The sequence below is a fragment of the Hevea brasiliensis genome, unplaced genomic scaffold (assembly GCF_030052815.1).
Source record: "Hevea brasiliensis isolate MT/VB/25A 57/8 unplaced genomic scaffold, ASM3005281v1 Scaf11, whole genome shotgun sequence".
In the NCBI taxonomy this organism is placed as follows: Eukaryota; Viridiplantae; Streptophyta; class Magnoliopsida; order Malpighiales; family Euphorbiaceae; genus Hevea; species Hevea brasiliensis.
Window position 1 is genome coordinate 15749 of NW_026614597.1, and position 23389 is coordinate 39137.

At 34.4% G+C, this 23389-nt stretch overlaps 1 protein-coding gene across 1 annotated transcript; it reads left to right on the forward strand.

The window, feature by feature from the left end:
- The first annotated feature begins 21012 nt into the window (after positions 1–21012).
- Positions 21013–22300, forward strand: LOC110637764 (NAC domain-containing protein 104). Its single transcript, XM_021788087.2, has 3 exons — positions 21013–21395; positions 21479–21759; positions 21852–22300. The coding sequence occupies exons 1-3, from the start codon at positions 21233–21235 to the stop codon at positions 21975–21977; spliced, it is 570 nt and encodes a 189-aa protein (XP_021643779.2). The 5' UTR covers positions 21013–21232; the 3' UTR covers positions 21978–22300.
- Positions 22301–23389: the final 1089 nt, after the last annotated feature.

Consider the following 23389-nt stretch of genomic DNA (forward strand, 5'->3'; position numbering starts at 1 on the left):
TTTGACGGTCTGATGCAGCTTTAAGTCGACCTTTGATCACCCTGATTTTCTCTTCAGTCTGTTGAACAATTTCGGGTCCAATCATTTTTCTTTCACCCATGTCATCCCAACACAACGGGGTTCTACATTTTCTGCCATACAAAGCTTCATATGGAGGCATCCCAATGCTTGATTGGTAGCTATTGTTGTAAGCAAACTCAATCAAAGGCAAGTGTGTATCCCAACTACCCTCAAACTCAATCACACAAGCCCGTAGCATGTCCTCCAAAATCTGAATTACCCTCTCGGGTCGCCATCCGTGCATGGGTGGAATGCAGTATTGAAGTTCAATCTAGTTCCTAGGGCTCTCTGAAGACTACCCCAGAATCTAGAAGTGAACCTAGGATCTCTGTCTGATACGATAGACACTGGCACTCCATGCAGTCTCACAATCTCATCGATGTACAATCTAGCCAATCTGCCTAAACTATAGTCCATTCGGACTGGCAGAAAATGAGCAGACTTAGTCAGTCTATCAACAATGACCCATACTGCATCATGACCCTTCTGTGTCTTTGGAAGTCCCATCACAAAATCCATTGTTATTCTCTCCCATTTCCATTCTGGCACTGATAGTGGATGTAACAACCCAGTGGGTACTTGATGCTCTGCCTTTACTTGCTGACAAGTTAGGCATTTGGATACAAACTCTGCCACGTCTCTTTTTAAACCCATCCACCAGTAATGCTCCTTTAGCCCTCTATACATTTTTGTACCACCAGGGTGCATAGCAAAAGGAGACTCATGTGCTTCCTTCAAAATGATCTACCTCAAATTAACATCATTAGGAACACACATTCTGCCTTGGTGTAGCAGTAAACCATCATCTCTGATTGAGAACTCTGGTTTCTTACCCTGCTGGACTTCTTCCATCAGCTTCTGATACTTCTTATCATTCTGAGCAGCCATTCTAATCTGATCAACCAACACTGGCTGTACATGCCATGCAACTGCTGTCTGCTCCTCATCATTAATCTTTAAACTGGCATGTAATGATCTCAACTCATGCACCAAAGACAAGGGAGTAACTTGTAGACTTGCCATAGTCTTGCGACTTAGGGTGTCAGCCACAACATTAGCTTTCCCTGGCTGATAGTCTATTAGACAATCATAGTCTTTTATCAACTCTAACCATCTCCTCTGTCTCAAATTCAACTCTTTTTGGGTGCCCAAATACTTCAAACTCTTATGATCTGTGTAGATGTAACATTTATCCCCATACAAATAATGTCTCCAGATCTTAAGAGCAAACACAATGGCTGCAAGCTCCAAGTCATGTGTCGGATAATTCCTCTCATGCGGTTTCAGCTGGCGTGATGCATAGGCAATGACATTTCGATCTTGCATCAACACACAACCTAACTTATTGTGAGAAGCATCATTGTAAACTGTATATTCTTTACCCAGTGTAGGTAAAGTCAGGACTGGAGCCTCTGTCAAACGTCTCTTCAATTCATCAAAACTTTACTGGCATTTGTCCGTCCACTGAAATTTCACATCCTTCCTAAGCAGCTTGGTCAATGGAGATGCCAACATGGATAATCCCTTCACAAATCGACGGTAGTATTCGGCTAAACCCAGAAAACTACGAATCTCTGTGACATTTCTGGGTGGCTTCCAATTAAGGACAGCTTCAATTTTGCTAGGATCTACCTTAATACCCTCTTCTGATACTATGTGCCCCAAAAAAGATATTTCTCTCAGCCAAAATTCACACTTCGACAATTTGGCATATAGCTGTTTCTCCCTCAAAGTCTGCAGTACAATCCACAGATGTCTATCATGCTCTTCTGTATTCCTCGAATAGACCAATATATCATCAATAAATACCACAACAAACTGGTCGAGGTATGGTCTGAAGATAGTATTCATCAGATCCATAAAAGCAGCCGAAGCATTAGTTAACCCGAATGGCATGACCAAGAACTCATAATGGCCATAACGGGTTCTGAAGGCGGTTTTAGCAATACTCTGCTCTTGTACTTTCAGCTGATAATAACCTGATCTCAGGTCAATTTTGGAGAACACAGCTGCACCCCTCAACTGATCAAACAAATCATTAATACGGGGCAATGGGTATCTGTTCTTTATTGTCACCTTATTCAATTACTGATAATCAATGCATAACCGGAGAGTGCCATCCTTCTTCTTAACAAACAATACTGGCGCTCCCCAAGGTGACACACTAGGGCGGATGAAGCCCTTATCAAGCAACTCTTGCAATTGTACTTTCAATTCTTTTAGTTCTGCAGGTGCCATTCTGTATGGTGTTATGGAGATTGGGTCCACACCAGGCATAACATCAATTTCAAACTACACTTCTCTTTCTGAAGGTAATCCTGGCAATTCATCAGGAAACACATCCGGAAAGTCACATACAGGAGGAATGTCCCTCAGTGCTGGACTCCCCACTTGGGTGTCTATCACATGTGCCAAGTACGCCTCACACCCTTTTCTAATCATTTTCCTGGCCAGTGCAGCTGAAATGATGTTTGAAGGCAATAATTGTCTCTCCCCATGTATTACTACATCACCATACTGAGGAAGACCAAAAGTGATTGTCTTCAGTCTACATTCAATCATGGCGTGATGCCTGGCTAGCCAATCCATGCCCAAGATAATGTCATAATCTCTAAAGGGCATTTCAATTAAATCAGATAGAAAAGTGTGTCCTTGGATCACCAAAGGACAATCCTTATATAGCCTATTTACCCTGACCTCCTGGCCTAATGGACTAGTTACTAGCACATCATAGTCCATCGGTACACACTGAATAGCAGTAGAGCACATCACACTAGCACTAACATATGAATGTGTGGAGCCAGGATCAAATAACACATACACATCTTGGTCAAGGATGGAGAAAATACCAGCTACCACATCTGATGTTTCAGCTTCCTCCCTCTGATGCATGGTATACACTCTGACTGGTGCGCCACTGGGTGATGGCTGGTTAACAGTGCTCTGACTTCCAGAAGTGCTACCAGGACCCCTACCTCTGCCTCTGCCTCTAGCAGCTGACTGTGACCCTCTGGGTGCAGAGACTTGGGCTGATCCTTCAGATGTAGTGAAAGATCCAGACCGGCGCGGGCTAGTGCAATCCTTCGCGAAATGTCCGCTCCCTCCACAGTTAAAACATGCGCCAGTAGCTTTAAAACAAACCCCGCCATGAGTTTTCCCACAAGTCTCACACTGTCGTACTGATAGAGATCCTCGAGAAGCTTGTTGGGTCTGCTGACCAGACCGGGGTGGTCTTTGGCCAGAAAATCTGCCTCTGCCAGATTTACGGGAGCTAGATCCCCCAAACTGTTTCCTCTTCCCAGAACCACTTTCAGATGCTTGCCCCGTAGTCTTTTCAGTTTTCTCTTGTGTACCCTTCTTCACTGCCCCTTCTGATTCTATCCTTTCCAATTCCAGGGCCTGTGAGATCAATTCAGCAAAATTCTGATGTCTGAAACCCACTACTTGCATTCTCAAATTCTGCCTTAGCCCAAACTCAAACCTCTTGCATCTGTCTTTGGGGGTGGAGACTAAGTTTCCAGCATAGTGGCTTAGCCTTGAGAAATCTCTCTCATATTCTGCTACAGTTCGGTTCCCTTGTTTCAAACTCAAGAATTCTTGCAACTTCATATCCACATATGCATCGGGAACCCATTTCTGTCGGAACTCCCTCAAAAAGTCTGTCCATGTCAGCACAGGTGGCTCAATCAGGCTGTGGGGGATGGTCTTCCACCATTTAAACGCATCCCCTTGCAACAAGGAAATAGAATACTCAAACTTCAGCTCTTCCGTACATTGCAGCTTTCTGAAAACTCGTTCCATTCTTTCCAACCACTATTCTGCCTCCAGTGGATCCACAGTGCCTTTAAACTCGGTAGCCCCAAATTTCATCAATTTTTCATATTGCCGAGCTGAGGGCTGTGGTTGTGCTACAGGTACTGGCATCTGAGCTTGGGGTGGCACATTACCCGCCATTTGCTGAAAGAAGGCAGCCATCTGCTGCATAAATTGAGCAGGAAACTGCGGTGCTGGAGCAGGAGCTGGAGTGGCTGACCCACTCACATTCTGGACTGTTGGGGCTTCCCCTTGAACCTCAGCCTCAGCATTGTTCTTCTAATGATCTCCTCCTTCCATTCCGTTTTCTCAAAATTTCTACTTCCTGAGATCAAACACAAGGAGGTTGACCTCCGTTAGTGCATATTCATGATGTAAATATGTCATATGTATCAATTTAAAGACACTTGAGCAGTTGTACTTATCAATAAAATGTTCATACACATAGTCAAAATTTATTGAAAAAAAAACATGCTCTGATACCACTAAAACATGTCACACCTTACCCCTCTGTAAGGCATAACATGATCCTGTATAATACTTAATGAACTATCAAACTTCACCTACCGATAACTCATTAAGTACCCTACAAGGGATTTTAAAACAATTTTCTTACATTTTGGAAGTGGTGAGCATTTTGATAAGAATTTAAAATCATTTATTCAAGTTTAAATACTAATAAAAATTTTTGTCCATTTTAATTTTACTGCAAATTTTATAAAAATTTTGACAGAGTTCCCTCTGTATTTTGAGAAACCAGTTCTTCAAAGACCTGTAAAAAGCACTTCCAAAAATATTTCACAACTCCCAACCTTCAATGACTCAATCATCTCAAAATATTTAATATTTCCATTCACAAAGCATAAAGCAGAAAATTCATATGAACAAATATTAAATTTACAGAAGAAAATCCAAAATAATATTGTTACAATTTATTTACAACTGCTCAACTTGCATTGATACAAATAACATTTCTATATTTACATCAAGATTATCTACAAGGGTATAAAATAATACCCGTACAAAATGGTCAGAGTAGTCCTTGATTCAACAGCAGCTCACTCTGCGGCTTTCCCCTTGCTCTTATCTGCGACAGCAAAATAAGCTATCGCTGAGTATAAAAATATTCAGTGGTGCATAATAAAAATTTAAAATGCAATAATTAAATCATTCATTGCCAAACACAATTTAAATGTTTTTCAATCACATTTCACAAATATTAAAGTTCATAACAACATCATTTTGTCAAATAATCTACTAAACACAGTTTAGTCAAACAATTTCATAAACACAGTGTTGCCAAAGTCATACACAACTTAAGCAATGACACAAAATTCCCGATCAATGCCGTGTTGTACACCATGACAAAGCAATCTCAACCCCATTAATGAAAATCAATGAGGGAGGTGGCTAGCTAGCTAATGAGTACTCATTCGATCTACAACCTCAACTGGCAAGCCAGAGAAGGAGGAAAATAAACGATCTCAACCCCATAAATGGAGGAGGAATAATAAGTAACTGTCATGCTAAGTGTAAATAAAAAATCCATTTCAAACATTTCATTCAAAAATTGCATACAAAAATCAAATCAATTTCCAAAGTTACAATTTGATCACAAGGTGGCAACACAAAAGTTCATAAATTCATAATGCGTGCTAAATCAATTTTTCAAGGGTAAAATGCTTAAATAGGGTTTATTGTGCACAAACCTCAAGCGAGTCGTCCCTTAGCCTCGACTCGGTTCCTCGGGTTCCTTCCCGATATTCTTTTCAACTGAAACACACAATTTTACAATGTTTTAGTACTAGAACTTAACATAAATCTAAAATAAATTTAGCTTTACAATTACCTAGCTCTAACGTGCTAAATTCGACGTTCTTTAAATTTTGTATTTCGGGTTACTATTCACTGTACTATTCAAGTCAAATAGTTGACTTTCTAAGGCTTAATAGGTATGGGAACTCCAACTTCACCCACATACCACATTTTGGTCATTAAACTTGTTGGTTTTGGTCATTTTCTCAAAGCTTAGGTCATTTTGGCAAAATTGCCAATTTTCGGTTTTGGTGCTCCAAAGTTGCACTGTTCTATTGGTCAATCTACTGTTGGAATTTGGCAAAACTTCCTTCATAGAAAATGTTCCTTATTGTTTTAAGTGTATTCTCATTTTTGGATCACCCCAATCGGATTTTTGTAGCTCAAGTTATAGCCAAAATATAGTTACTGTTCACGTGCACTATTCATACTGCAACTATGATTCTGGCAGGTTTTTGATCCAACTTTGTTCAGTAATTTGATCAAGTTAAGTTCATAATTTGGTCTAATTTCCTTCATATGAAATGTTCTACTATGTCTTATGTTTCCATCGGTTCAAGATTCACCTAAATCAGAGTTTTCTAGAGAGAGTTATAGCCATTGGAACTTTACTGCTCAATGGTAATTCTGCAGAGTTGCAGGTTTAATAACTCAACGTTGCTCAATAATTTGACTGGGTTAATGGCATAATTTGGGTTGGTGTTCTTCATGAAAGTTTTAGATCTATATCTTATCTAATTTCTGGTAAAATTTCAGGTCAATTTGACCTGTCTAGCTCGAATTATGACCAAATGAACAGTTACTGTTCATTTGGTCAGTTTGGTGCAGTGGCAGCCTGCTCTCATTTCACTTTGGTCAATTGGTTCACCAAGTTTTAGTCAGTTTTTGGCCATGGTTCCTTAATAAAAATTGTGCTATTTTATGTCTATTTTCATCTCCAATTGGTGGCATATCAATTGGGCTTGTAAAATTCCCGTTTTGGTTCTTCAAAGTAGGTTTGGTCATGCTGCCAGCAGCATGACCATTTGACCTACGAATTTGACTCCCATTCTAATAATTCCCACACATTTCCTTTGGTCATTATTGACCATTTTTCAGTCCACAATTGGTCAAAGATATTATTTATGTATTTCTCCAAAATTTGATTCACAAACCCTAACATTCAAACCCTAATCTCACTAATTCATTGTATTTAACTACATTAATGGTTTTAATGCTAATCATTCAACTAATTAAGGTTTCTACACTCATTCAAACTCATTAAATTCATGCAATTCATACTCCCTTCAACTAGACCAAAATTTCAGCAATGGTCCTTCCCCCATATTTGTTTCATTTAATCAAGTTCCAAGCTCATTTCAAACACTAATTATGCATTTAAATGGAAAAATAAGGAGTTAACATACTAACCTTAACTTAAAGCTTCAAATCTCTAGCTTTAGCCCTTCTTTCTTCTTATACTCTTCTTCCTAAGTTGAGATTACAAGTTCTAGTGAGGTATTTAAGGGAGTTATGTTGATTAAGTGGAGAAAATCAAGCTTAATTGTAAGCTTAAATGGAAGAATTCCATGGAGATGAGAGGGAGAAGGTGGGCCGGCAAACCAAGGGAAGAAGAAGATACTTTTCTAATTTTTTTTTTTTGTTTTATTTTCTTTAGTCTTATCCCCTTTTTGAAGACCAAAAATCCCATTTAATAAATAATTTAATTAATTCTTTATGACATCATGCATGATGTCATCACCTTTGACTTTTCCATCTTCTCTTTTTTTTTCTATTTATTTTTTTCTATTAGTTCTTTAATTTAATTCTCGTTTCTTAAATTTTCTTTTCTCCGATTTTATTTGTGATTAGGTCGAGTCACTCGTGGTCAATTGACCAAATTGCCCCTCGCGGTTCAACCCGCTTGTAAATAATTCCATATTTCTTCCGCTCTCGACCTAATTATTTGACTGGCTTAACAGTTCTTTTTCATGATTTTCTCTTTTCCACTGTGTTCATAAGGGTCCTAAGGACCGCAGCGTCACTTTTTACTGTTCGAAATTTGAGTTTAAAATGACTTCGCAGTCGTTCCCGAGGAGGTCACCCATCGCTGTGACTCTCGACTCGTTTAACCTCTTATGTTCTGTTTTTCTTATTTATAGTTAACTAATTAAACATTACTAATTATTTGTGTTTATGGCTTCTCTAGTTGTCTTAAGTATGGTTCTAATCCCCTTAATTGTCCGGACCGACACCGGTCACCGAAACAGTGAAATGTACCAGGCTATACCAATAGGGGTGTTACATATATAGAACTTACCATTATTTCCTTTGTCCATGAAACCCTAATTTCCAAAAGAATTTTCCATCAATGATAAGAATTCAAACATCGAAAAGTGGTGGGTTTTACAGTCACATAACCATACATGGCATCTAGGAGTTTTTAGTTAGAAAACCTTTAATAGCAGCCTCAAGATTAATATAGTGAAACTACTAGATCTTCTTGAGTTTCCTTTACTCCAGCATGAAGGAGCACACTCCATGCGAAGATGCTTAATATCTATGATTCTTCTTCATATGCCTAGGATTTGCATACCCAAAATTAGCAGAACATATGGAAGAGTGGAAAGAAATTGAGATGGTTAGAGCAAAATGCATAGGATAAAGGACAAAAATGAATTGAGATGGTGGCAACATTTTTAACCATAATCCCTAAATTGAAATGTAGTTTTTTTTTTAATTTAAAAATTAAATTAAAAAGTCAGGAAAAACTTAACTCAAATGGTCAAAACTAAATTCAAGCCAACTAAGCAACCCCAAACACTCAACTTACGATAAAAAAAAAAAGCAATATGTATTAATATTAGTTTGGTTAATTCTTGTTTTATGAAAATCAAACTGAATCGAATATACTAAAAACTATAGTAATAAAAATTAAATTGAATTTTCAAATTAAATTGATTTGTTAAGTTTTTTATTTAAATCAAATTATGCACAACTTTAATTAGAATAGTATTTTTATCTTTTTTTTTTAATTTTGAAATAATTAATATTAAAAATATCTAAAAATAATTTTATGTTATTTAAAATGTTATGAAAATAATCTCACAATAAATAAGGAAAAAAAATTTAAAGTGATTTAATGATAGTCTACTCCATAAATAATCAACTATTATGAGAAAAATAATTACAATCACTAATTATTTCTCTCAAACACTCTCACTCACAAACCCACAAAAATGCCCTACAATTTAATCTCACTACAATTGCACATGTACTAAACAATACTCTTTAAACAATTGTGACACTCACTGTGTAACACCCTCTCACTCGTCTACAGTGTAAACGAGCAAGGTATGTTACATTCGGTGACGGAGTACCCTAACTTATCTTATTTTATTTCTTTAAAAATATTGAACTCATTATATTTTAATATTAATTATTTATCTAAGGAGAAACCAGCGGAGTTTCCCTTATTTTATTGCCAGTTGGCATATTTTACTATTCACCTGCTTGAAATTTTCACTAATATTTTCCATACAATAATTCATCCATACTCATATCATCATTTCAAAAATATTATGTAATTCAAATCCATACTCATTTGTACAAATTCATTCATGCTTATTACATATATCAATATTCTCATTTTCATTAGTTTACATAATTTGCAAACTAATTGCATAAATTCATAATTTACATCAGGCGCATATTACATACAATTTCCTAATTTTCATTACAACATAATAAATAATTATAATTTACAAATTACATAATATGACTAATGTGAGCCCTATTTACATGCATTGCTGAGGAGGTGACAACTTTGAGCACTTATGACATTTCTGCAGATCTAGACTCCAAAAATCCTAATCAATATCCACTGGGCTTTATCTTCAGTACCTGCGCGAGGAAACAAATCAATCGCGCTAAGCATTGCTGCTTAGTGGTGCGATAATACAATAAAGAAAATAATATACAAATAAAGAAAGAAATGAATTATACCTTGGATACTCTAGAATTTAATCTAATTTAATATAATAATATCAACTATCTTTTGTTCTAATTTATTCCTCTTAAGAAGCAATTTATTCCTAAATTCATAGTAGCAATATACTTATATCTCTTTTGTAAATCTTTTTATCATTTCATTCAATACTTTCTAGGTTATCGCAGATTATTTCATAATAATTAAATTTTAATATCGTTCCAATTCATTTCAATTCTTTCTACTAAATAACTAATCTAATTTATTTTAAATATTCTTACTCTTTTATTTAATTGCTAATATTTTCAGTTGCTATTATTCTTAACTCATTTCAATAAATTTCACTGTCCAAGTAACCTATGACAGGCTGACTAAACTAGATAATGGGTCGTTGGCACTGGACATCATGGTGCCTCGGGCCGTCATACCATGGGACGCAGAACGTCAACCACATATGCAGTCAGTATGGCTAAAAAGCCATGATAACATATAATCGGGCATAAAAGCTATGATTACGGGCATAAAGCTATGAGTGCGGGGATTAAGCCATGAGTACAGGCATAAAGCCATAAATACAGGCATAAAGCCTTACGCAGTACTGCTAAAACAATACCCTATTGGCATGCCAATCTATCCAATCTGACACACTTGTCTAGGCAATACATGAGCACATAGTACCATTAAATGTTAATATATTGTGTTTTATAACTTCAATATTTCATGACAAATTCCAATTATAATTTATACATTCATTTAATCATTTATATGATCGCAATTTACATCAATTATCCTTCTAAACCAGTGTACCCAAAGTATTAGTCCTTTTCACAAAAATGAGAACTAATGTCTCATTCATACATTAATATGATTTATTTATTCATTCATTATGTCATTCATATGATCACAATTTATAATAATTATTTCATTATTTATTCCATTATATATATTTGTTGTAACATTCTAAACTTTATTTCCTAGTGGAAATACAATATCTAGACTCAATTTCATCTAATACATATATTCATGAACATCATTTATATAATTCACAATTTATCAATTATATCATCTATTTTTCCTTTCTAATTCCTTATCTAATTTATTACATCATTTTGCATGTCCCTAGGTTCAATATTTTCATTTATATTGATTTCCAAACCACATTTCAAAATATATTAACAATGTCTCCTAAGTTCTATTTGTGATGAGAATACAAACCTCATCTACACATTTACATAATTTAAACATTCATTAAATCATTTAAGTGAGGTACCTTTCACTCCATTAATTTTGGTTGTTACTATTTACTTGGCCATTCCTACACAAAAGTTGACTTTTTAATTCATAATAGATTTGTTAAGCCTAAGTTCACCAAGATACCACATTTTGCATTTTATTTTTATTGGCATTGATTGCCAATACCATATCAAGACTTATTTTATGTTATTCAAAATTTTCAGATTTCATACCTTAAGTTTTCTATTTTATTGGTCATTGTTACAGTGGAAATTTGATAAAATTTTCTTCACCAAAGTTGTTCCTTTATGTGTCTTCTTTAATTTTATTTTTGAATCACTCCATTTGGAGTTTTGTAGCTCAAGTTATGGTCAATTTACCATTACTGGCCAGATTGGTCCTTACCTATATTTTCTGGGCAAATTTAGTTCTGCTAGATTTGGGGTCCTAACTTGGACTAGCAATTTGAATTGGTTAGGTTCAGAATTTGAGTTTGTATTCTTCATAAAAGTTGTTCTAAATTGTCTAATCTTTCCATTGATATAAAATTCAGGTTATTTGGATATTTCTACACTGAGTTATGGTCAAATGAACAAACACTGTTCATTTGTTCACTTTTCCAAGCAATATGTGTGTTACCCAGATTAGGTCAATTTTTAGGACAACATAGGTTGGTTTTTCTAGGCATGGTTTCTTCACAAAAAATGTTTCTTAAGGTCTCAAATTTTATCTCCAATTAGCCTCACACTAATTGGAGCTGTCTAGCTCCAGTTATTTTCATTTAAACACACTAGACTCATAGGTCTAGAATTCTCTACATAAGAATAACACTCCCAATTTTCAATTCCCAACTTCCAAACTTCAATTCATATTCATAGCACTTCTAATAGTCAATAGTCAACCTCAACATCATCAAATTCAAGTCACAATACAAAATTTCTAAATTGAGGTTAAAACCCTAACTTCCATATTCATCTCATGCAACCTATACTCCATCAACCTATCCATCACATATATACATTAATTGACATTAATATATAAACTTAATTGCAACTAAAACATCAAAACCCTCACCCTCTCTTGGCTGCTGAAATTTAAAGTGACCTTAACATGCATATTTTTCTTTCTTTTTCCACAATTCCTAGTTGAATTTAAGGTTCTAACATGGATACAAGAAGAGAGAGGAAGCAAAATAACACTAACCTCTTACTTGGCAGAATTTTTCCTTTAAATAAACTTCACTCTTCCTCCACTTCTTGGCTGCCAAACTCTTTTAGAGGATCTAAGGATTATTTTTAGTGTTAAGGTCTTGGCTGCCAAACTCTTTTAGAGGATCTAAGGATTATTTTTAGTGTTAAGGTTTTGAGGTTTGAAGACAAAGAAAAATGGAGGAGCTAGGGAAGAGCTGGTTTGGCTAGCTAAAAGGGAAGAAGAAGGTCTAAATTTTTTTTGTCAATTTTATGTCTTTTTAATGGTTTTATAATTGTGTGTCTAAATAGGATTGGTTGGGAGGTTATAATGGCATCATGCTTACTCAAGCATGATGTCATAATTAAGCTTTTTCTTTCATTTTCCTTTTCTTTTATTTTTACTCATTTTTAATTAAATTTTTAACAATATTTATTCATATTTTATGTCATATAATTCACCCACTAAAATGGACAAGTCAGTCAAAAATCATCTTTGAAGGCAAAATGATCAAAATGCCCTCCGTTTGGCTTAAGGAGCCAAAACTGTCTATATCGATCTTAAAAATTCTCCTAACCTTTTGTTGGCATTCTAATGCTACCTAGGGTGCTGTAACTCTTCTCTAACATTCCAGAAATTATTTCACGGGATTTCCCTCGAGTTTAGGGCTACTAGCTGTGAAGACAGCAATTTCCTGTTAGGGTCACCCATCACCAGGGTACCGATTCATTTTACTTTGTTGTATTTCATTTTTAAAATTTTTTCTTAATTTTTCTTATACTTATTTGAATTATTTATGACTCCTCACTCTAGTCTAATTATAGTTCCAGACATTCTAGCTATCTGGTCAGACATTGGTCACCAGAATAGTCAAATGTATGGACTAGCTAAAGTGAGGCTATTGCACATTGCTCCAAACTATAGCCACTTTTTGGACACTACAGAAATAGTATAATCAACTGGGGGCACAACCATAATTATGTGTCTTCCATTTTGGGGGCACTAATAGAGCAAGAGTCGCCACATTTAGGACAATATACTAACATAGTGTCACGACAAGAAATATTAGATTCAACAGCATAAATTTTTGCTACCAAAAGCATAAAATTTATTGTCATAAGTTTATGGCAGCAACATATGAATTGTTGCATGTTGTTGCTATAAAATTGTGGCAATAGATACTATGTAACAAATTTATGATTGTTGCTAAAAAAAAAAATTGTTATTGGCAGATATAACTATTGTTGTAAAAAATTTTCAATGATAATAAAAATTGCTACCATATATTTTTTATGTAATTACTGTAGAATTCTTACTCTTATTAATTACTTTAGAGGTTACAATATATATATATATATATATATATATATATATATTGTAACCTCTAAAGTAATTAATAAGAGTATATATATATATATATATATATATATATATATATATATATATATATTGTAACCTCTAAAGTAATTAATAAGAGTATATATATATATATATATATATATATATATATATATATATAGCAACTACTGGATATACAGAGGAGGTGCAAGATATACACTTAAGGTTATCCTAAGTTATTAGAGATAGAGATAGAGATAACAACAAATATGATCTGTTACAACAAGATATCAGTTATAACTATTGGATAAACCTTATCACACCCCCTCAATCCGAACTGGGAAGAGGTCGGATTGACAAAAGCTGATAAAGGGCGGTATGTCATGACCTTGAAACGGCTTTAGTCAAAAGATCAGCTAGTTTATCCTTAGATGCAATGTATCGTATTTGGAGCTGCTTTTTAGATACAAGATCACGAACAAAGTGGAACTCAACTTCAATGTGTTTGGTCCTGAAATGAAATACGGGGTTACTGGCTAAACACGTTGCTCCGACATTGTCACACCATAATGTGGAGCAACTAGAGGAAGAAAAACCCATGTCTTGTAAAAGAGATTAAAGCCAAACAAGTTCTGTTGTAGCTGCTCCAACTGATCTGTATTCTACTTCAGTAAATGAGCGGGCAACTGTGGGCTGTTTTCGAGTTGACCAAGATACAAGGTTGGTGCCTAGGTATATTGCATAGCCTGAAATAGACTTGCGATCTTCTAGATTTGAGGCCCAGTCTGCATCAGCATAAGCACTAAGGTGAGGAGTGGAAGATTTGCGAAGGAACAGACCATAGTGTTAAGTATGCTTTAAATAACGCAGAATGCGTTTGCAAGCTGACCAGTGATTTTCAGTTGGCTCATGGAGAAATTGAGAGACACGGTGGACAGCATAAGAGACATCAGGTCTAGTCAAGGATAAATACTAAAGTCTACCGACTATGGTGTGATATAAATGAGGATCAGTTGTCGGACTGGAATCTTGTAAGTGTAACTTGGTTTTGGGACATGCTGGACTAGCGATACCATTGCAATTCGCCATATTTGCTTTCACTAAGAGATCATCATTATATTTACTCTAAGTGAGTAAAAGACCTGTTATTAAATGATGAACTTCTATCCCAAGAAAATAGTCTAATTGGCCCATATCTTTTAACATAAAGTGCTGTTGAAGAGCACTAATCATGTCTGAAATAGCCTTTTTATTATTCCCTGTGATGATGAGGTCATCAACATAAACAAGACACAACAATCGTGTAGCACTAGAAGTGTAATGGAATAGAGTAGTATCAGCTGTGGATGACTTAAAATGTAAGGCAACTAGTGCTTCTTTAAGTTTTGCATGCCAATGACGAGGCACTTGGCGAAGACCATATAGACTGCGATTTAGCTTACAGACATAATCAGCTTTGTCAATATCCACAAACCCTTGTGGTTGACTCATGTAAACAGGTTCATGAAGATCACCGTGTAAAAAAGCATTCGACACATCTAGTTATCGAAGAGTCCAGCCATGCGATATTGTAATTGATAGCACAGTTTGAAGTGTTGTGGGTTTGAGAACTAGAGAAAAGGTGTCAGAGAAGTCCAACCCCCAGGCGCTGATGGTATGCTTTGGCAACTAACCATGCTTTAAATCGATTAATGGATCCATCCGATTTTTTATTTAATGCGATATACCCACTTGTAGCCCACAACATTCTGTGCTTCTGTTTTGGGTACCAATGTCCAGGTATTGGTTTGAACCAATGCATTTATTTCAACAGACATTGCTCTTCACTAGTTTTCATCTAGTACTGCTTTGGAGTAGCATGTGGGAACAGGAGGTAGAGGAGTTGTAGCGAAAAACGCTTTGGGTTTTAGGTGTCCCGTTTTGCTACATGTAACCATAGGGTGAGTATTTGTGGATTGAGGTAAGGGAGGGTCAAGTGGAATAGCAGACTCAAATTCGGGATATGAGGAGATATCAACAAGGAGAGGTAGACCAGGTATGGAAGTAGGGGGGATGAGGTGTAACGGGATAAAAGACGTGATGGAGATGGTGAGACATTACTGGTTAGGATAGATGACATGGCTGGAGGTGGAGGAGAAGGTTCGGTCAGTGGTGAATTTAATGAGGACTGAGGTGGTGATAATGTAGATGAGACATGTGGTTGTATTGGATTTGTTTTGGGAGGTGAGCCTAATATTCCAACTGTAGTGTTTGGCAAAGAAGATGGGCATGATGAATTGGTGGAATGATGCATGACAGTGTTTGGTAGCAAAGGCAGTGGGTACGATGAAGTAGTGGCGTCACTGCCACGGACTGTAGGTGCAATTTCTTGAATATTCTTATAAGGGAACACCTATTCATAAAAAAGAACATGTCATGAGATATGGAGTTTAAATGAAACAGAATCTAAACAAAGGTAGCCCTTATGCAATTTACTGTACCCTAAGAAAATACATGGACTAGATCGAGGAGAAAATTTATTTGGAGCATACGGTTTTAACCATGGGTAACACAAACACCCAAAGACTTTTAATTCCTTATAATTAGGGGGTTGTTTAAATAACAGTTCATATGGGGTAATTGATCCAGTAGGAACAGAAGGTAATCCATTAATTGTGTAAACAGCTGTTTCGAAGGCATAATTCCAGTATTTATTTAGGACAGCTGAGTGAAGTAAAAGAGCATTACTTGTTCCTACAATATGATGGTGTTTGCGCTCAGCACAACCATTTTGTTCAGGGATTTGAGGGAAAGACACACGTTGGGTAATTCCATTATCCCGCAAATAATTGGTTACCCCCCCCCCCCCCCCCTCCCCCCCAATCAGCTTAAAATGACTTTAATGGTAAACCAAAATATCATTCAACAATGTGATGAAATTTGATGAATATATTTAAGACTTCAGATTTCTGTTTCATAAAATATATCCAGCAATAACGAGTAAAGTGATCATAGAAAATCACAAAATAATGATGTCCTTCGACTGAAGGTTCAAGAGATGGACCCCAGACATTAGAAATAATAAGTTGCAAGGGCTAAGTAGTACGAGTGTGTGACTCAAAGAAAGGAAGTTTATGACTTTTACTAATGTGACAAGAATTACAAGGCAAATTAGAACCAGTTTTATTAACAGGCAAATTATTAGAAGATAAAATCTGATTAACAATTCAAGCATTAGCATGGGCTAGCCAATCATGCCAAACACTGAATTGCACAAGATGAGCCTGCGGAGATGACAAAGAGCTAGTTTGAAGAGGTAACTGGTAGAGACCATTTTCACTCCGGCCGTGGTAAAGAACCTATTTGGTGGAGATATCCTTCACAAGAATTTTGTCAGGATAAAATTCAAGAGAACAATTATTATGAGCAGTAAAAGTAGAAACTGAAAGTAAATTATGAGCAATATGTGGTGAGTGCAGGATATTTTTGAGAAAAAATTTACAATCATGAATATGAGTAACAGAAGAACCAAAGTGAGAGATGGGTAAAGAGCTACCATTGCTAATAGTTATGGTATCTGGACCAGTATAAGAATGAGGGTGAACGATGTTCCCTTCATCAGCTGTGACGTGAAAGTTTGCACCTGAGTCAACAGTCCAAGCTTGAGTAGGATGAGATGTGTTGGAGACAAAATGAGACTGAGGGTTGAATGGTGGTATAGCAGAAGACATTGTGGATTTAGGTGTGGGACATTGACGGGCCAGATGGCCATTACCATTGCAGTTGTAGCAAATGGTAGTCGAACTGGGAAAAGTTATGGTAGGAGAGACTGGATGAGTTCATCCATGTCTACATCCTTGACCCTTGGAGAAACCTCACCCATGAAAGGGGGCAGCAGCAACTTGAGCCGTGGGTAATACAGAAGAATCAAGAGAGAGTTTCGCCATCTTTAATTGGCTCTCTTCGCTAAGCAATAAAGCAAACAAATCATCAAAGGAAATTGCAGAATTGCGAGCCTCAATTGCCCTAGTGAAAGGACGAAACTCAGAACCAAGGCCTTCCATAACATCACTGACGAGGGCTTCTTCAGATATAGGACATTGTAAGGCAGCGAGTTGGTCAGAGATAGACTTGGCATGTCTCATGTACACCTCAATAGAATCCTCGCTTTTGGGTAAATGTTTAAGTTGCTTGCGCAATTGTTGCATTTGGGTGCGAGAACCAATACCAAAAATACTATGTAACCTCTGCCAGGCTTCTTTAGCTGTAGGTAGGCCAATAATCTGCGGAAGTATATTCTCAGTAATGGAAGAGAATAGCCAGCTAAGGACAAGCTGGTCATATCGAAACCAGCTAGCATAATCAGGATTATCAGAACCATCAGCAAGTTTGGGGTTTGGAGGAGTGACTGTAGGAGAGATATGCGATGCAAGATTGTGACTATTCAACAAGGGGAGAAGCTGTGCTTGCCACAGCAGATAATTTGTGGCATTAAGTTTAATATTCAGAAAAGGTGAGGCATTAGGATAAGAGACAGTACTAGAATGAGAGGCAAAAAGGGAGGAGGATGGCTGAGAAAGGAGTTGTTGTTCAGTAGACATGGTGCCAAAATGCTGTAAAGGTCAAGGCTCTAATACCATGTAGAATTCTTACTCTTATTAATTACTTTAGAGGTTACAACTATACATATATATATATATATATATATATATATATATATATATATATATATATATATAGAGGAGGTGCAAGATATACACTTAAGGTTATCCAAAGTTATTAGAGATAGAAATAGAGATAACAACAAATATGATCTGTTACAACAAGATATCAATTGTAACTATTGGATAAACCTTATCAATTACTGCCATATCTTTTTAATGCACCATTAATAGCAATTGTTCAAGTTCCTTAGCTTTATAGGCGGCAAAAATTATTGCTATAAAAAATTGTTGTCATTTCTTTTTATATATCATTAACAATAATTGTTTATGTTGCTGCTGTATATTAGCTTTATAGGTAGAAAAATTAATATTACTGTAAAATTTTTGCTGCTAATTCTAATATTTGTTGTAGTGTAGCCAATCAAAAAGACAATCATAACTATGCATCATCCATCTTAGGACAAAGCGTCATTAAGTTTGTAGCATTATGAGTATAAAGTATAGTCGACTAAAAAACCTAGGTGTCAACAAAATTATAGAAAAAGAGTCAGTAAGTCAATGTTACCAATACAAAGGTCTTGTGTTGTAAAATTGTGGGGCGACGACACTTATAGAAATGAAAATGTCAACGGCTAAGAAAGCATTAGTAAACATTTAAGGATGCTTATTTATTGAATTATTACTGTTGATAATAGCATGTTTTTTTATAGTGCTCATGTCCTCTATCTTTTGTTTCCCTCGACTTGTTGTCCAAGTACTCTTTCTACTAAACTCTAATATGCCTTTATCAAACTCTTCAACAAGATCTTTTAGACTGTCCCCCTTTTTTTTGTGCAGTTGGCAATTTCCTTCACTACATGGGAACTTTTATATACGGATTTGTAGTTGGTTTCATTGTTCTATAGCAATGCTTCTTGCCTTCAACAATGCCAAGAAAATCTATGGTGACTGCCACCTGTCTATTTCTTATTTTCTTCATACGCTTCAATTCTAGTGCTTGAAGAATCACAACACTCACTGGTGATTACAGTGCTACTCTTTCCCATTATTGATGCCTAAGCATTTGAGAAATTCCTTGTCTCTTATTCTTGTGTGTGGTACTGAGATTTAGAGTTACTTCAAAGAAGGTTATTGATTTGGACCTTAATAATAAGGTGCTCCTACATGTATACCAATTTGCTAGTTTACGACAATTATGCGGATGCTATGTTTATTGATTTTGTGTTGATTTGAGTTGAAGTTTTGGAAATTATTAGAAGATTTTCAAGAATACTGCTAATGTCATTAAAATGTATTTGAACTGAATTTTGAAATTTATTTGAATAGAATTCTAAAATTGACTTTCTGAATTTTTTGAAGCAACTAATTTTGTTCATTCTTGGTGTTGAATTTTTTGGGATAATGAGAGAGAAGGATGAGATGGTGAAAGAGAAAAAAATAGTGAGAAAAAGAGTAGAGGGTGAGATTAATTGTGGCGGATAGAAAGAGATGGAGATGGGAAAGAATAGGAAATAAACAAAGAGAGAGAGGGTATGGGATGGATAAAAAGAAAAAGTAATGTTTGGAGTTGTTTTCATTTGAGAGTACAAAAGTAATTTCAATCTTTTTATATAAAAATAATGCGATTTCATCTTTATAATTGAGAAATCATTCTTTTTATTAAGTAGTTGTGAATTTTATTATAGCTCACTCTTGTTAAAAAAAAAAATTCTCGATTATAAAGCTAAAATGACATTATTTTTATATAAAAAAAATTTAAAATTACTCTTGTTTATAAAAAAGGAAAACCAATAATATCAGGTCCCTATTATTCATTAAATTAAATTTCATGGAGTTTTATATATATTACAACTTTAAGTTTTGGGATGGTTATAAGTTCATAACAGAAAAAAAAATCGTGAATAAAGAGTAAAATTTATCCTAAAATGTATCAATAGTTATATTGACTTGAGAAAACAATTTGAGTTGGATAATAAATCATTAATTGACCAATTTATCACCTATAAAGATTTACCATCGATAAAAAATTTATTCTCTTTTGAATATTGGACATGTAAAGTGAATTCTTCATATTATCGACTTCATGGATTTAACACTTGACTAATCCATGAAGTATAATGCTGGTTTACCATTACACCAAACACACTAATTGGGTGATTTCATATTTTTCTCGAACTCTATATAATAATCATTAAATAGATATACTCATTTTCTGTATTACTAATTAAACAATAAATAGACATTTGTCAAATTTTGAATGCTTTAAATGATATGAATATGCCCCACCTGTAATTAAACATCTGTTCTTTCTAAATATAATAAAAAAAAATGCTTATGTGTCAAAAACTAGAGAGGAAACCTAGCTACCAAAGACATCTGAATTAAAATAAGCTTCCAATAATTACAGAATTGCAATACCATAACTTTACTGTTACGTTTAATTATTTTTGTAGCTTTAATTTAATTTATTTAATTATTCTCTTCCCTAAGATTTTTTAATTAATTATTTCTCTCATAATCAAAGACATTTTGAATTCAAGTGTCTGAATATTATGCATTTCAACTCTTCAAGAAATCTTATTAATTTATTTCTTTTTACATTTTGGTGTATGGATCTCTATCGTACTAACAATTTTTTTTTATCTGCTGCTATCAATTATTATATATTTACACATAGAATTTTACTTATATTTATATTATAATTATATCAGAATAAAGCTTACATTTGAAAATAAAATTATATTATTAATTAATACAAGTCATTAATTAGAAGAAATGAATTGACCCAAAATGTTGTGGCATATAGTACACATAAATTATGAAGAATATAATTGCAGGTATAAGCACACTCCCAATTGCCAAAGGTACTCGTGACACGTGGATGACAGCGGGTGCATGATATAAGCATGAAGTGAGATTGTCACAATTTTTAATTTAGTTATTAGCAAAATAATAATAATAATAAAACAAGAATCTCTGCAACGCATCAAAACCATCACCTCTCCTCCTCTATGTATGATGATTTGTTTTCTTCTATATTTGAAGACACCTTCTTTTCACGTCTCTTATCCTTCTCACATTCTATAAATCAAATGTCACCCATCTCAACAATACTCCATCATCGTACCTTCTTCTTCTTGACTTCATTATTGTTCTCGTGCCGTTGGAGATAGAAATGAGTGGTAGCAATGTTAATCTCCCTCCTGGTTTTCGATTTTATCCAACTGAGGAAGAACTCGTTGTCCATTTTCTTCATCGTAAGGCAACGCTTTTGCCTTGTCATCCAGATGTCATCCCTGATCTTGATTTATATCCTTATGATCCATGGCAACTTCATGGTATATATATTAAATTTTCCTTTCTTTGTTTTGGCCCAAATCAAGAATTCTTTTCATTTATATATTGGGAATCATGCATGCAGGCAAAGCACTAGCTGAAGGGAAGCAATGGTACTTCTACAGCAGGAGGACACAAAATAGGATTGCAGAGAATGGATATTGGAAGGCTATTGGCATTGAAGAACCAGTGCTTACAAGCGCCAATATAAGAGTTGGAATGAAGAAATATTTAGGGTTTTACGTAGGAGAAGCTCCAGCAGGAATGAAAACTAGTTGGATAATGGAAGAGTATGGATTATTATCATCGGATTCTTGTTCTAGTAGTATAAGCAGGTCATCCAAAACAAGAGCACATCCAAAAATAGTAAGTTGTAAACTTTTCTTTTGTTGCAATTATACATAGGATATATAGGAACTGTACCTCTTAACTCTTGATGGTTTGCTATGTGTTTTCAGGACTGGGTCATTTGCAAAGTGTACGAGCGAAGCTCTGATGAAGATGGTGACGGAGAAGAATTGTCTTGCTTGGACGAAGTTTTCTTGTCATTAGATGATCTTGAAGAAATAAGTTTGCCAAATTAATTACGGAGATGTTTGGTTCACTTGTTGGGTGTAACTGATAGTTGATAGATATAAAAACAGGTGAATTAGAGTGTTTGACAAATTTTAAAAAATAAAGCTGATAACTGGGTAACTGATAAATAAGCTGATAGCTATTTCTCATCAGTTGATAACAAATTTAATTTTATTTTTTATTTTGATCGTATTATTCTTTTTTTTTAACTCGAAAATCAATATTATTAATACTTTTATATTTTTCATTTATAATTTTAACATTTTAATTAATACATTTCAACTTTGTTAAAATATTTTTTATTAATAACATAAAATATAAAATATTTATATATATCTAAAAACTTAAAGTTAATTATAAATTTTTTCTTTATCAACAATAATAATTACTTTATTATTTTATCTATATTTTTAAAATTATTTAATTATTTTTAAAAAAATAATTATTTTTTTTATTTCAATAATAAAATAAATAATATAATATAATAGATTAATAATTATATTTTTATTTTAATAATATAATAAATTATATAATATATTAATTTGATAATTGTATATTTAATTTAATAATAAAATAAATAATATAATATAATAAATTTATAATATTATATTTATTTTAATAATAAAATAAATTATTTAATATATAACCTTATTGGTCATTTCACATATCAATAGTAACAGTTAAATATAGTTTTACTAAATACTTAACATAAATTAGCTATCATTAGCTATCAGCTAACAGTAACTGCTATCACTTAACAGTTATCAGCTGTATTCAACGGTTAAACCAAACAGACCCTACATCTTTAATACATACATATATTTGATGTTAGTGTAATTCTATTCAAATCAATGTAATGGAGGATCGTAATTAACTACTTGGTTGTCTCAATCAAATAATTCTAAGTTTTGAGTTTAAATTTTAATTTTTTTTTAAAGAATTTCTCACATATTTGAAAATTATGAGTTGTAACAGAAGTTACAAAAGGAAAGGACAAATAAATAAATAAATAAATAAGAGATTCTCGCGTGCAAGGATCATTGGTCGGAATGTGAGGAAGAGGTGGAGCCCTATGAGCACTAGGCGGTTGCTGGGGATCTATATGAGCAATTGAGCATTTCTCTATATGCTTATAGGCTTTTTGGGGTTTTAGCTTTTAGCTTTTTTGATGGAATTTGGTAGTTGTCATGTATCACAAATCCAAAGAAGCACATCTTGTTTCTATCCTTTTATATTGTGTGCCTGCTGATTCAAGCATTGAGTCATGTATGATGCAAGCCTTCGTTTCACATTTACAATTTTGCCCTTATAACCTCGCAGTTTTACTTGCATTCAATAAATAAATTTCTCACGCTTCAATAAATTTCTCACTATTGAAGCAAGTTAGCAAGATTTTCATTAATTATTCTCAGTTAATTCA